The sequence below is a fragment of the Hydra vulgaris genome, chromosome 10, assembly GCF_038396675.1.
Source record: "Hydra vulgaris chromosome 10, alternate assembly HydraT2T_AEP".
Classification (NCBI taxonomy): Eukaryota; Metazoa; Cnidaria; class Hydrozoa; order Anthoathecata; family Hydridae; genus Hydra; species Hydra vulgaris.
Window position 1 is genome coordinate 21,487,770 of NC_088929.1, and position 13,451 is coordinate 21,501,220.

Sequence of the window (13,451 nt, forward strand, 5' to 3'; positions counted from 1 at the left end):
TGTTTTTAACAGTTCGCAAAGGCAATACACCTTGAAGAATGGTGTAACGATTTTTTAACAGCCCAATAACTCTTTCTATATGAATCCTTACAGATGATATTTTGCGAGATGTTTCTACCTCTGAAGCAGAGAGTTGTGCTTTACCCTTTGTAAAGGCTGGATTAATTAACACAGAGCAACTTCCAGCTGCAAAATCGTCTTGTAAAGTAAAGCCTCTATCTGATAAGACCTGGCATATGAAACTTGCTAGATGTAAACTCTGATTCTCGAGTTATTTGGTTATCTGAAGCTCTCCCGCCATAACATTTGGAAATAAAGTTAATTGCTCCAAGAGGAGTGCATGAGATAAGACATTTAATCCTACAATGTTTTTTATATTGACTGTAAAATTGTGCTCTTGCCATAAGAGATGACGGTGATTCCACAAAAATCTCAAAACAATTAATAATTGATGTTAGTCTTGGGAATTTTTTCTTGAAAACAGGAGGGATTGTTTCATATATATGATCTCGATCTTGCATTTTTATTAAAAATTTTAATTTTACATACATAATGTCAATCCATTTCCAAAAGTTATCCAATGCAGTAGTTTTTTTAAAGTCAAACATAAATGATAACATGTCAAAGCTAATGTTGTGCCTTAACTTTACTAAGCAGAAAACAATTTGATCAGCCGAACCCAATTTTTTTAACAAATTTTCTTGAGTTCCTTTGCATAGGAAACACAACAGCTTTTCTAATACTGGAAGACTAACTCCAGTAAGCATATTGCACTTATCAGGATGGGCTCGAATTTTATTTATTCCTAAACTGCAGTTACTACCTTTTATTGACATCCACTTTGACATAAATAAATCTCTTTCTAATCGAAGGTTATTTATTTCAATATATAATTGTTGTCTTTCCGAAGTTGTCACATGTCCTCCAATGTTAATTTCAGATTAAACTTATTTCCGAATTCAAAAGACTATTGGTTGAACTTTGCTGAATATCTATGTTTACAGCAACACTCTTTTCTTTAAAATAGAAAAAAATACATAAAATATTTTGTATACTTATATTGTGTTTAAATAACCTTTAAATAATCAATACCTTCTATATAATTCTTACAAGAATCTTGGAATGGAACATCTTCATTAAATAAAGGAGAACTGAATTCTGAAAAATATTTAAAACTTTTTTAAAACTTTTGCAAATAAAAGATAATAGCAAACAGTAAACAAAATCAAAAATCAAAAAAGATAAATTAATTTTAAGTTAAAAGTAACTGATACCTTGTTTATTTACAGTGTTGGAACATTGTTCTAAATTAACTTTGTTATGTAGAGATTTACTAATGCCTGGAAAAATATATTTCAAAAAACTATACAACAATCTAAAATCCAAAAAGAAAAAAAAATTAAATAAAAATTAATTAATACCATGACTATAACTGGAAGATTGTTCTAAAACATTTTTGGAACATACAAGAGCAATGACATCAGATTGTTGCAAACACCCTTCAGTACTAACTTGGATATCATTTTCTGCTTATTATAAAACAAATTTCTTTATTTTATGAAAATTTACTGGAGTAGTTTTAAAACCTTTAAAGGTTTTAAAACTACTCCAGTAAATTTTAAAGTTTTATAATTTTTTAAAATTGTAAAGCTTTACAACCTCTATTATAAATGACAATGAATATCCTTATTCAATAAATTAAATTAAATTGTTGTATATAAACAATAAGTTATTGTTTATATACAACAATTTAAATCATAAATAACTAAATTAAATAATTCGTTCTTTCACTTACTTTCATTAGTTATGCTCTTTTTTTCGATAACAAAATCAACTTCGTCACTTATTGATTGAGCAAATAGTTTTAATTTTTTGCATGCAGAAACACTTATTTCTGAAAGAAAATTGAAAAGTTCAACAATGTCAAAGTAATTTAAAAAAGTGACTCGAAGCAGAAAATAATATTTACTTTGTCTATTTATCCTCCTATTGACTCGGTTAATTATGCTACTATTGACATTTCTTTGAGGAGAACTTATTGTTGCAGTATTAAAAACTGAAGGAACTGAGTCCGGATGTTTCTCAAAGAGTTCTCTTTTACCTAAAAATTTTTAAACAAGTTGTATTTATTGAAATTTACTTAGTGTATAAAACAAAAAGTTTAAGAAATGCTGTTTACCAGTAATAAAGTGTGCTGAACAAACATAAACATTCGAAGATTTAGGAGACCACAGTTTGCTCGACGAAGTGCTATCTGCAGCACGATTTATCGCATTTAACCATTTTCTTCTAACCGTTTCATTCTTAGGAATGCGATAAAATTTAAGTTCTTTGTTTTTTTTACAATTATTTGTGCAACCTACAACACAACAACTCCTTGGCATCTTTTTGTCATAAAAAACAGTTGTAACGCTATTTGATATTTGTGTTTGTTTTCCCTCCATTCAAGATGGTTAATTTATTTCGCAATTTGGCGTGACGTCACGCCGACTAGATGGATCTTTAATAATAGTACTACTACAAGTTTTTTTACATTTTTACATATTTTTTCCAAACATTTATTATTATTAATAAATAGGAAAGTTAAAAGAAAAGAATATTAGGTTCTATTAAAATCAAAAAAAAATTAGAGGATCAAGTAATGAAGAAAACAAAAAACGATCAACAATTAGACGAGTCGATAAAAATAGGGCCTGTCCGGGAGTTGAACCCGGGACCTCTCGCACCCTAAGCGAGAATCATACCACTAGACCAACAGGCCGTGCACATATTAGTTATTTTTAAAATATTATTGTAACTTTTGATTTCTTTGTTTAAAACTACTAATGCGTATTAAGTTATACGCAATGACCATGCAGATTTAGCATTGAGCACAAATTATTAAAAATAATTTTTACTTAATTTCTTGATTAGATAGCGGCCTGTTGGTCTAGTGGTATGATTCTCGCTTAGGGTGCGAGAGGTCCCGGGTTCAACTCCCGGACAGGCCCTCATAGTTTTGCACATTTTGACGTTTTTTCAGTAACATTATTTTGATATTTTGTCAGTTACCTTGCATCTCAAATTAATATTTTGTTTTTAACTACTTTTTTAAAATTTTTAATTTATTTTATTATATTAACTGAATTAAAAGAACTTGTAAAATTAAACACATAAACAGAGGGGAATTTTACAAATAAAATGAGGGGAGGGGTGAATCCATAAAAATCGATTGCTTCCTTAAAAAAAAAAAATTTCAAAACTAAAATTCACCCTGAAATGTGTTACATACACGTTAACTACTAACAAGTAAAATGTGTCAAATACTAGCCGACTATATTCTTCAAAAAACCGACTATAACTTGAAAATCAACTTCTTAGGGGGTGTTGCATCCCCCCCCCCCAACCCCCCTCCTTCCCGTAAAATCACTGCACATATAAACAACATTAGTATATGCAAATAACATATAAATAGAAAAAATCCAAGTGGTACAAAACCTTTTTAGATTTTGTATAATAAACGCGAGCATATACAGTATATGCTCATTAGGGTGTCCCAAAAATGATGAAAATTTGAAAATCAAAAGACTGTACCCTCCAAACATTGTGATTTAGTCTATAAAGATAGAATATATAAAAAATTTTGATCCGAAGTTAGCAACTTTGCTAGATGTGTAATTATAAATTCGGAGAGATTTATATTTTTTTATGGTTTTACGCGCATTTTACTGAGACAATTTTCCTATAATAAATATAAAAAACCCCAACCTACAAATTTATTTCGCAGAATTAAATAATGAAATAAACAATTGTTACAGTGAGAAAAAATGAATCACAATGTTAAACAACTTTTTTTTAATTAAACTAAAGCATAGAAAAACAGTTATAAAGTATCTGCTTTTGTGAATTGATCTTTTGGTCTGTAATTTTGTTCTATGATCTTTTGCAACAAGCGTTATATTTTGCCTTTGATCATCATTTGTAGATGCCTTCACAAAGTCTTGTATAAGCTTGACGTTTCTTTCTGCGCATTCTTTAGGAGTAGAGATGTATTTAACAAATAAGCAGGACTTACAAAAACTTTCAGTATTATCCCAAGATTTTACTCCACCGTAAACTCATTGTTCAACTTCGCTTTTTGAAATTCCAATAATTTTAAAAAGATACCAAGACTCTGGGCCAACCAGAAGAGATAGTTTTGTTTCGGAATTAAGAACTGGAATAATTTAAGGATACCCAATATGGAAGGTAGGCATAGGAAATTTAAGTTGGTTATTAATCATTTTTATTTTTTCATTGTCTTCAACGCTACGATCTCCAATTGCTAACACAACCAGTTGAGGAGTTGAGTACCAAGAGTGTTGTTTTATAATCTTTTTTAAAGACTGTCCTAAATGATCATCGTATAGCTCTTGTATTTTAAGACTTGTCCTGAAAGCATCAAGGTCATTCTTGGGTACTTTTGAAGACTAAGAGCTTTTAAAAAACCATGATGGATAAAAAATGGCGGTAAAAAAACTTCCTTTCTGTACCTCATTTTCTTCCTTTTCTGTCATTATTTTAATAAATTTTTTTGTCTTTTCCAATAAAAAACAACAAAGGTTTCTATAATCATCTTTTGACAAAGTATTTTTGATCAGAGCTGTTGAACAGAAAGTAACGGCATCTTTTGCAAGAGTGTACAACACTGAATCAACTTCTAGGTCATCCCAACTCATTTTTACAATATTATTTAGAGTGTTCACTTTTTTTTAACTGTGAATATAATGCTATATTGGTACCTTTTGTCTTTCTTGTGAGTACTTCCATGAAGTGAGACATGTGCAGCTCATTTATGTGATGCATGCATAACAGCCATATTAAAGGGAGGTTAAGTTTTACGCTCAGCAATTGAATTGCTCCAGCATATTTCCCCGTATTACTACTTGTTGTATCGCAGCAGCAAGCAAACAGTTGATTAATACACTCGTAATATTATAATAATTTTATTAGTTTAATTGCCTGACATGCTCCAGCACCTTGTTTTAATTGTACAATCCCAAGCAATATATCGTCGCAATCTGGAGCATCTGGAGAACTAACGCTCACAGCCAATCTGTAATAAACAACAGATATTTAAAGGTCTTTTGAGATTTCTTTAATTAGTTTAGTGTCAAAATGTAGAACTAGTCTTTTAACTTTTAGTAAATCAATTATTTGCTTTCTTAGAAGGTTCCCTGTTGACTGAAAACCGTTTTATGTGAACAGAAGACCTAGAGACCCAGCCAACATTGACAGACGGGTACCGTATGGTTTTTGTCTGGGCTTACGGGAACGGGATTTTAACGGGAAAGTGTTTGGTTCCGGACGGGCCCCATGTGGTTAAAAAATAAAGCAAATTTGCTTGGTTGGGTTTTATCAGGGCCGAAGGATTTGGGGATTTGACGGGTTTCCTATAAGGTTCCCATAAGGTTTAAACTGATAATTAAAAAAATCATAACAAAACTTACTCGATGGTTGCCATTTATAATTCGTATTGTGCGTGAAAAAATTTAAAAATTTAACTTTTATGCATTATATTTTTGTATACATTATATTTACATTGTAGTTAAAGATGAAATTTTTTTCGATGTATTTTTTCACTCTAAAACTCCATTAAAAAGACGTTGTTTTAAAATTTCATTTATTACCATTATAAAAGAGATTTTTATTTTTTTTAACAATAAATTTACAAAGTTTAACATATATGTTTAACATATGTTTCAGTAACTATTAAACATGAAGTAACTATTCCATTGAGACACTGTTTACATTTATAAAATGATCAAAATATAACGTTTTGTTTCTGCTAGTGATGGTAATAATTAATTTGAGTTTAATCAAAACTTTGGTTTAGTTAGAAACATTTAAAAAGAGCAAAGAGGCGAATGTTGTGATGGATAAGTTATATTTAGGAAATTTAAAGCTTTTAAATCGATTTTAAAGATACACTTATTCTATTGATTTTTCTATATTTCATGCAAACAAAATGACTGATGTTAACGAAGTTTATCCACCGTGAGATATAAATATTAAGTGTTTACATATAAATGCAAAAAATGGCTTTATTGTTATGCATCTACCTCATTTTTCAATCATTGATATTTTTTGACTTTGGTTTAAAATTGTACGCTTGCAATATTAACAATCATATCATAATATACATAATATTATGTATAAGTTATATATTATTTATACATAACTTATATATAAGTAACTTATATTATAAGTTATTTATATATAGTTAGATATTATTATTAATAGTATCATTAATATATTATATGTAGGTACCTTCATAAATTCAAATTTTTTAATATGATCATATTTCATAAATTCATATTTTTTAAACCAAATTAATTCTATTATAAAGAGAATATTAAATCACAATTTTTAATACTAAATTAATTATCCTAGGTTAACTAGAAAAAAAGATGTACCATTTTAAAAGTGGAGAAAATATAGTGGGCATCTTAACAAAGATACACAGGATAACGACTTCAAAAAGTAGACTTTAAAATATAGCGCATAAGATTATTCACAATGCACCATGACATATATAATAAAAAATGTATATTATATCCCACTTCATAATTAGATTAATAAAAAATATATATATATAAAGGGGGTTGCTTAGGCCCATTTTAAAAACAAGTAAAATTCTATTTAAGTCATTTTATTTAAAAATTGTCATAATTTGACATAAATTCATACAGTGCCGGATTAAGGCTTTGTTGGCCCTAAGGCACATTTTAATGAGTGGCCTGAAAATACAGATAATACGGACTTTCCCACAAAAAGAAGAAAAGTAAAATTTAAAAAAGAATATTTATTAGGCAAAAACTACATAATTTAAAATTTTCGCAATTTTATAACTGCAAATTTGTCAATTAGTTCTTTGAAGTTTACTTTGTTGAGCAAATCACTTTCAATGCACAGAAGTGAAAGTACATAAAGACGCCTTTGAGCCATTGTTGATCGTTTTGCATCTTTAATTCTTTTCAATTGAGAAAACGAACGTTCTCCTGAACAATTGGTTGACATCAGACATAAGTAGATCCAGAGTGCTATTTAAGTATTTGGAAATGCTTGATATACACCAGAATTATGCAGCATTTTAAACATCTTCTGAGCACTTGAATCAACTTGATTCTGTGCACTTGATCCTTCTTCAAAGTTTCTCTGTTCTTTATACCAGCACATAAATTGTCGAAATTCTGTTGGAAAATCAGAACAAAGGTCTTTCGAGTACACAGTAACCATTCCTTTAACAGCAATGTCAATATCTTCATCGATCATGGAGTCATACTCAGTCAAAACTCCAAATCTCTGCAGCACAATTGAGTAAGCTTTAATGCGTTTCTTTAATGCATTTTTCAGCTGATCGATGATGACATAGAAGGTATTGACCTTGAAGTTTTGTTGGCTTGACATCCCTTCCATAGCATCTGCGGCATCTCCATCATTGATTTGTCTCTTACGCTTTGGTTGTCTTCGACTTTCAGATTTATATGTGCTGTTGCCACAGCGATCACCTGCCTTCTGATTATAATCATCAAACTTCTCTCGGCATTCATCCAAAAATATATGCAAGCTCTTCAGCAGACCAATAGCTGGAGTTAATTCGATTGTAGAACTTTGCAATAACTTGCTATTAATGTTGAACCTCTGCAGAATGTCATTCCAAAGTTCACACAATAGAGCAACTTCAATAGTATCCATGTGTTTGGCCAATGAACCCGCTTCATTCCTTGTGCTACCATTCTGATTACAATCCCCTGAGATCTCCTGAAGAGCACTTTGTAATTGGTGGTACCCCTTGAACACTGCTTTTGCAGCATCAGCTCGAGCAGACCACCAGGTATCTGATGTGTATTTTGGAACAAGGCATTCTGGTTGGTTTTTAACATGGGTCATCATGACATCCCAACGATGTGTTGATGCTACAAAGAAAGTATACAGGCGATTCAATATGTTAAAAAATGAAACTGCTTCAACGCAACAATCCACAGCTGACTGGCCAACCAGGTTCAACGAGTGGGCCAATATCCTACTGTGCATGTATATGATTTTTTCTTTGTTGCTAACTTTTGAATAATAATCCTACCAAAAAATAAATGTATATTTCCATCATCAAGCTCCCATTTATGGCTTATAAACTGCCCTATTAACTTTTTTATTTTTTTAATTATTTTTTTTTAAATTAGCTTTGGTACATCTTTTTCCTATTTCTTCATACAAAAGATTATTAAAATTTTTAGAGGCTCGACACGTTAGAGCTCCTCTCTGAATCGCAAACTGAATAAGGTCTTCTTGTTCTGGCAATGTTTTCTCTTCAAGCCATGTTAATGTTTTGTTTACTCTGGCTTTTATTTTTGAATCCAGAAAGCCAAAAGTAGTATTAGGAGCACGGCGTAAAAAATAATCAAGCATGCCCAAGATCCTTTCAGCCTCTATTGAAATTCATTGTCCATTAGAAGGCAAGCTGGCGGTCCAAATAAGGAAAATATTTCTTCCAGCTTTCCAATAATTTCAGCCGCTGTTTTGGTTACCAGTTTGCGCCACACTGTATACCGTGACGGGCCGCAGTCAATCATTGATAAGTATAGTTCTGCACCTACATGCGTCACATCGAGAGCAACCCGATTCCAATTTTGCTTTACACTCAGCTGACAATGAATCCATTTTACGGAATAAGGATCGATGGAGTTGCACTGGTTACAACTTGCAATTACTGCTGAAACCTCCTTACGTGATACATTCTGGTTGTTTCGTAAACAAAGTTGCAATGTTCGATCGACACCAAAATGACCAATTGAGTGAACTTTCCACATGTCTTTCTGTTGGATTGTTCCGGTTGCACTTTTAATTTACCTCCAACGATGCAGTTTCTCTTGACAAACGTCGGCATTTGCTGTGTGACAATTTACAAATTCGTTGAGAGCTCGGAAGTCTCCCACTGGGCATATCTTTCTACCTTTATTTTCTTGCACAACACACATGAGGGGTATCAATACTTTAGGTGGTCCCAATGCTTGCTCGTTATACGGCACAAGAATGCCAGAGTTGATCAATTCATTTATTTCTTTTCGGTAACTACTTTCATGCTTTTCGCTCATCTTGTATTCGCGGATCGTATTATTAATTGCGGGCTCTTTATTCCAGTTCCATGATGCCGTCCACTTTTTTCCGTCGAACTTTGCCGTGAAATCCTGATGTTTTATTTCGTTGTTTTTGTTTATTTCTTTCTCTTCGTTTATTTCGTTATCTTCGTTTACTTCGTTCTCTTCGTTTATTTCGTTCTTTCCGTTTATTTCGTTCTCTTAACTTCTTATATAATTTGCCCCACATTTTGCCGTGTTTATTTCTTTCTCATCGTTTATTTCGTTCTCTTCGTTTACTTCGTTCTCTTCGTTTATTTCGTTCTCTTCGTTTATTTTGTTCTTTTCGTTTATTTCGTTTTCTTTACTTATATAATTTGCGCCACATTTTTCCGTGTCACATGCTAACATTCGGACGGTACGGTTTTTATCACAATAGATTACGGCTCCTCCGAATTTTTCAATAGCATCCATTCCAAAAATCAAATCAAACCCGAATGGTTTGTCCTTTACAATTAACGAATTAACCATCCGATATATTCCATCAATTTCCAATTTGATTACCATTTCACCTAGTACTTGTACAGTTCCTCCCAAAGTTGTGATGCATTTTTCACTTTTTGAAACAAGTCCACGTGTAGATTCAGCATGAACCACTGTAATTGAGCATCCAGAATCAATTAATGATGTTCGGAACATTCCGTTTATTTTAACTTTTAATGATGGCAACGCTGTTTCAGGGAGAATATTGGATGCCATTATTTCCAAATTCTCCCTTTTCCCTTTAAACCTTGCAATCGTTTGATGCAGTCTTTGGCTCGATGATTGTGTGAACAGTTCTTACATTTTACCTCGCAGTCCCGTGCATAATGTCCGAATTTCCCACAATTAAAACATGTTATTTATTTGTTCCGGCAAAACCAGTTGTTTGGGGAAGTAGCGATGTTGCTGCAACCATCACATTATCGGAACCATCCAACTGTCGGGCATCTTAAGTCACTCGTTCCAAAGTAACAGCAACCTCAACAGCCTTTGCAAATGTAAGTTCTTCAGATTCCAGTAATAGCCGTTTGATTGTAGCTCCATCGTTAAAGCCAGTGATAAATTGGTCGCGCAACCTGTCATCTCTATTCGTAAATTTGCATCCTTCAGCAGCTCTTGCAATCCGTCGTGAAAATTCCGTCACACTCTCGTTACTTGCTTTTTTAATTGTTGCAAATTCAAAGCGTAGTATTAACGATGACTTTGATTTAAAAAGCTTCATAATATTTTCCTCGATCTCTTCGTATGTCACTGAATCGTCTTCTGGATATGCCGGCAAGCATAGATCTTCTAATGCAGAATAAATCTGTGGTGGCAAACATGTTAATGTTATCGTTTTTCTCTTTGCTTCGTCAATGTCCATTGCTGCAATATATGTTCGCAGTTGACGGATAGCGTTTTTCAACCTTCTGTTTTATTGCAAAAAATCGTATATAAATACAAAGTTATAATTCCCATGAGAATTATAAAACAACAATAGTCATTAAAAACCATAAATGAATGCGTGACTTTCATCACGTTTACCTACGTGACTTTTACCACGTATACGTAATAATTGTAATTCACCAACTTTAATAGAACAACATCTGTATAAAGAATTGATTCTGGATTACTTTTAAAGTTGAATAATTTCTTTATTGCTTTCTGGAAAATGTCCCCCTAACAAAAAAAGATAAAATTTTTATACATGTTTTAAATTCCTTTATTACTTTATTAAAAAACATTAAAAACTTACCAACTCAAGATTACTCTTTCCTGTTGCATTTTTACAAACCAGACTCATCCATGGCCCAGTTATTATTTTTCCTATCAGGCCCAATCCTTGCAATTGCACAAGTGTCATATCCTTACTTGTGTCTTGAAGTAAGAGTTTGCAAATTTTATTGATAGCGTTGCTGAAATAACGGGAAAAAAAAAATTCAAGTATAATACAAAATTGTAATGGAATTCTATTAAACTTAATATTCATCTAAAAAAATATACACCTTTCAAAAAAGTTTTATATAAGTTTTTTTATGTGTAACAGCAATCACTGCCATATGGAACAAGACATGAAATCTGTTACCAACATATCGAAGGAATAACCCTGGAGCAACATTGTTTTTTTAAGATTTTGAATGCAGCAAGATCTCTTTTGAAACTATACCTGATTTTCAGATAAAAAAATAATTACTATTTCATATTTTCAAAACAATTTGTGATATAACAAACAAAAAAAAAGTTTTTAAAATTATTATTGAAAATTTATAAATATATAAAGCCATTACCTTAGCTTTGAAATATTTTTGAGGACTTTTACAGCAATCCCATCAGTTCCTTTAGCTGGTTTTACCTTCATCTCGTTATCTATTGTTCTAAGAGCTGATAATGCCTCTAAAGCGATAGTTTCCAGTGGATGAACATTGCAGTGTAGTTGTATTAATTCAATGTCCATTTCCTCCTGAAGCATGTTTCTTACATAACTATTAACAGGTACTCTGTCTGACAGACAACTTTTGATTTTTCGAGTGAATGTGTTTAAAACTTCTATTGCTGGCACTTTTTTGAACTCTGCAAATGTATTGGCAAGTTCTTTTAACACACTAACTATATGAGTTGCACAGTCAAATCCTGTACCCCCAGCAAGTTTAGCAGTTGATAAGGAATAAGATCTCTGTGGAGGATAGGTACTGATATGAAACGCGTTGACATGTTTGTCTAAAATGGTGGTCGCGTCGAACACCAATGTTGCACATTCACAATTGTTTCCTGTAGTTCTGTGTTGTGTAATGTTTCAGAAATTTTTTACAACATAAATGAGACACTTTCCACTGGCACATTGTTAACAATTGCAGCATAAACTCATTTTCTTATGGGTAGGTCATATGTTTTTAGTTTTTTGGTTTCTATAATCAGCCTATTATCTCCTTTTTTTTTCTAAAATAATACTAGTTAAATAATGATTTTGTTCTACAAGTTGTTTGTTTTCACGCTCTTTTTTTTATATGTTCCTGTAATTCTTTGATAGCCATTTGTTGTTTCCTTTTAATCTTTTTAACTCTTTGTTGCAACTTTGCTCTACTTATTCTAAGAATTCTCAACTTTATACATTCTGGAGTATGGAACTTATTCTGCTGAATTCTGTTTTTTCTTTTTTCGTTTGAATACTTTAATTTCCACAAATTTATTGAAAAACATTGTCTTTTAAGTCTTTTGCTTGCAAGTTTGTTTTGGGTCATTGAACTTCTTAACAAACAAACTGCCAATTTTCTCTTCTTTTCTTGTAAGTTACATAGTGCATTTTTTTTATTTTGCATAAATTGCATTTTATTCTCTGTGTTGCGTCTGAGGCAATAGTTAAAGTAGGAGAGGTAAGATTACTAGAGAAAGGAGACATTTTGCTAGAACAGGATGAAAATTTATGTTCATGTGATTGAGCTTTACTTTTTGGTATATCTATTGAAATTTCCCTTGATTGACAAGCTACACCAGGCTCTGTATTTAAATCACTAGTAGTTAGTTGAATATTTACATTGGATCTATTTATTTTTCTTTCATATTTAAATGGCTGTTGCCAAATATTAACAATAGCAGTCCATGACTGGGTAGGGTTTCTTTTGAAGATTTGTATTGTTTTATGCAAGTGTCTTATATTGTTAGTGAATATCTTTAAATCAGATGCATCTTTAGGTTCAATTTTCAGTTTTTTTAGTTTCAGGTAGGTTTTTGATAATCTGAATTTATTTTTAGAAAAAATGTTGTAAATGTTACTATTTAACACAGGCTTGGATTACCATTTATATGAGTTAATTAAAAGGCAAATATCTTCTGCAGTCTTGTTATCTATCTAAAATTAAGAAAAAAATTAGCAATAAAAAGTGACGGAGAATTGTAAGACAAAATCGCGCTGTCGAAAATAAGTCATTTTGTCGTGAGCAACTGTATGCAACATTTTTAAACATGAAGGAGATTTTCACATATTGATTATTATATATCAAATGAAAGATCTATAAATAATTTATTTGAGCATGTTAATTTCATTTAGAAGCATTTGTATTGGTATAATAAATTTTTCATATGAAAATTACCTATTTTTGCAAGATTCGTTAACAATGAAAATTTCGAAATTAAAAAAAAAAATTAGCACTATGATCAAGTTTAACCTTTACTTAAAACGAAATAATATAAGCAAATTTAACAGTTCATTTTTTTGCTTGCTTTTAAAAACTCTTTCCCTCATGTATATGGCGTAGTTTGGAAAATCATTAAAAAAACCGGTTTCTTTTTGAAAGCGATATCAAAATAAAAAATGGATGTCAAAAAAAGCGATGTCAA

The 13,451-nt window shown here is 31.4% G+C and overlaps 1 protein-coding gene and 2 non-coding genes across 3 annotated transcripts; 1 reads left to right on the plus strand and 2 right to left on the minus strand.

Moving 5' to 3' along the window:
* Positions 1–2,689: 2,689 nt before the first annotated feature.
* Positions 2,690–2,761, minus strand: trnap-agg (transfer RNA proline (anticodon AGG)). Its single transcript has one exon. It is a non-coding gene; the product is annotated as a tRNA-Pro (tRNA).
* A 157-nt stretch (positions 2,762–2,918) lies between these two features.
* trnap-agg (transfer RNA proline (anticodon AGG)) lies at positions 2,919–2,990 on the plus strand. The gene has a single exon. It is a non-coding gene; the product is annotated as a tRNA-Pro (tRNA).
* A 6,184-nt stretch (positions 2,991–9,174) lies between these two features.
* LOC136085839 (homeobox-like protein HDP1) lies at positions 9,175–13,066 on the minus strand. Its single transcript, XM_065807487.1, has 4 exons — positions 11,405–13,066; positions 11,123–11,283; positions 10,873–11,032; positions 9,175–10,796 (listed from the first exon to the last, which is right to left on the minus strand). Exon 4 carries the CDS (start codon positions 9,852–9,854, stop codon positions 9,318–9,320), a length of 537 nt encoding a protein of 178 aa, XP_065663559.1. The 5' UTR covers positions 9,855–10,796; positions 10,873–11,032; positions 11,123–11,283; positions 11,405–13,066; the 3' UTR covers positions 9,175–9,317.
* Between the last annotated feature and the right edge of the window lie 385 nt (positions 13,067–13,451).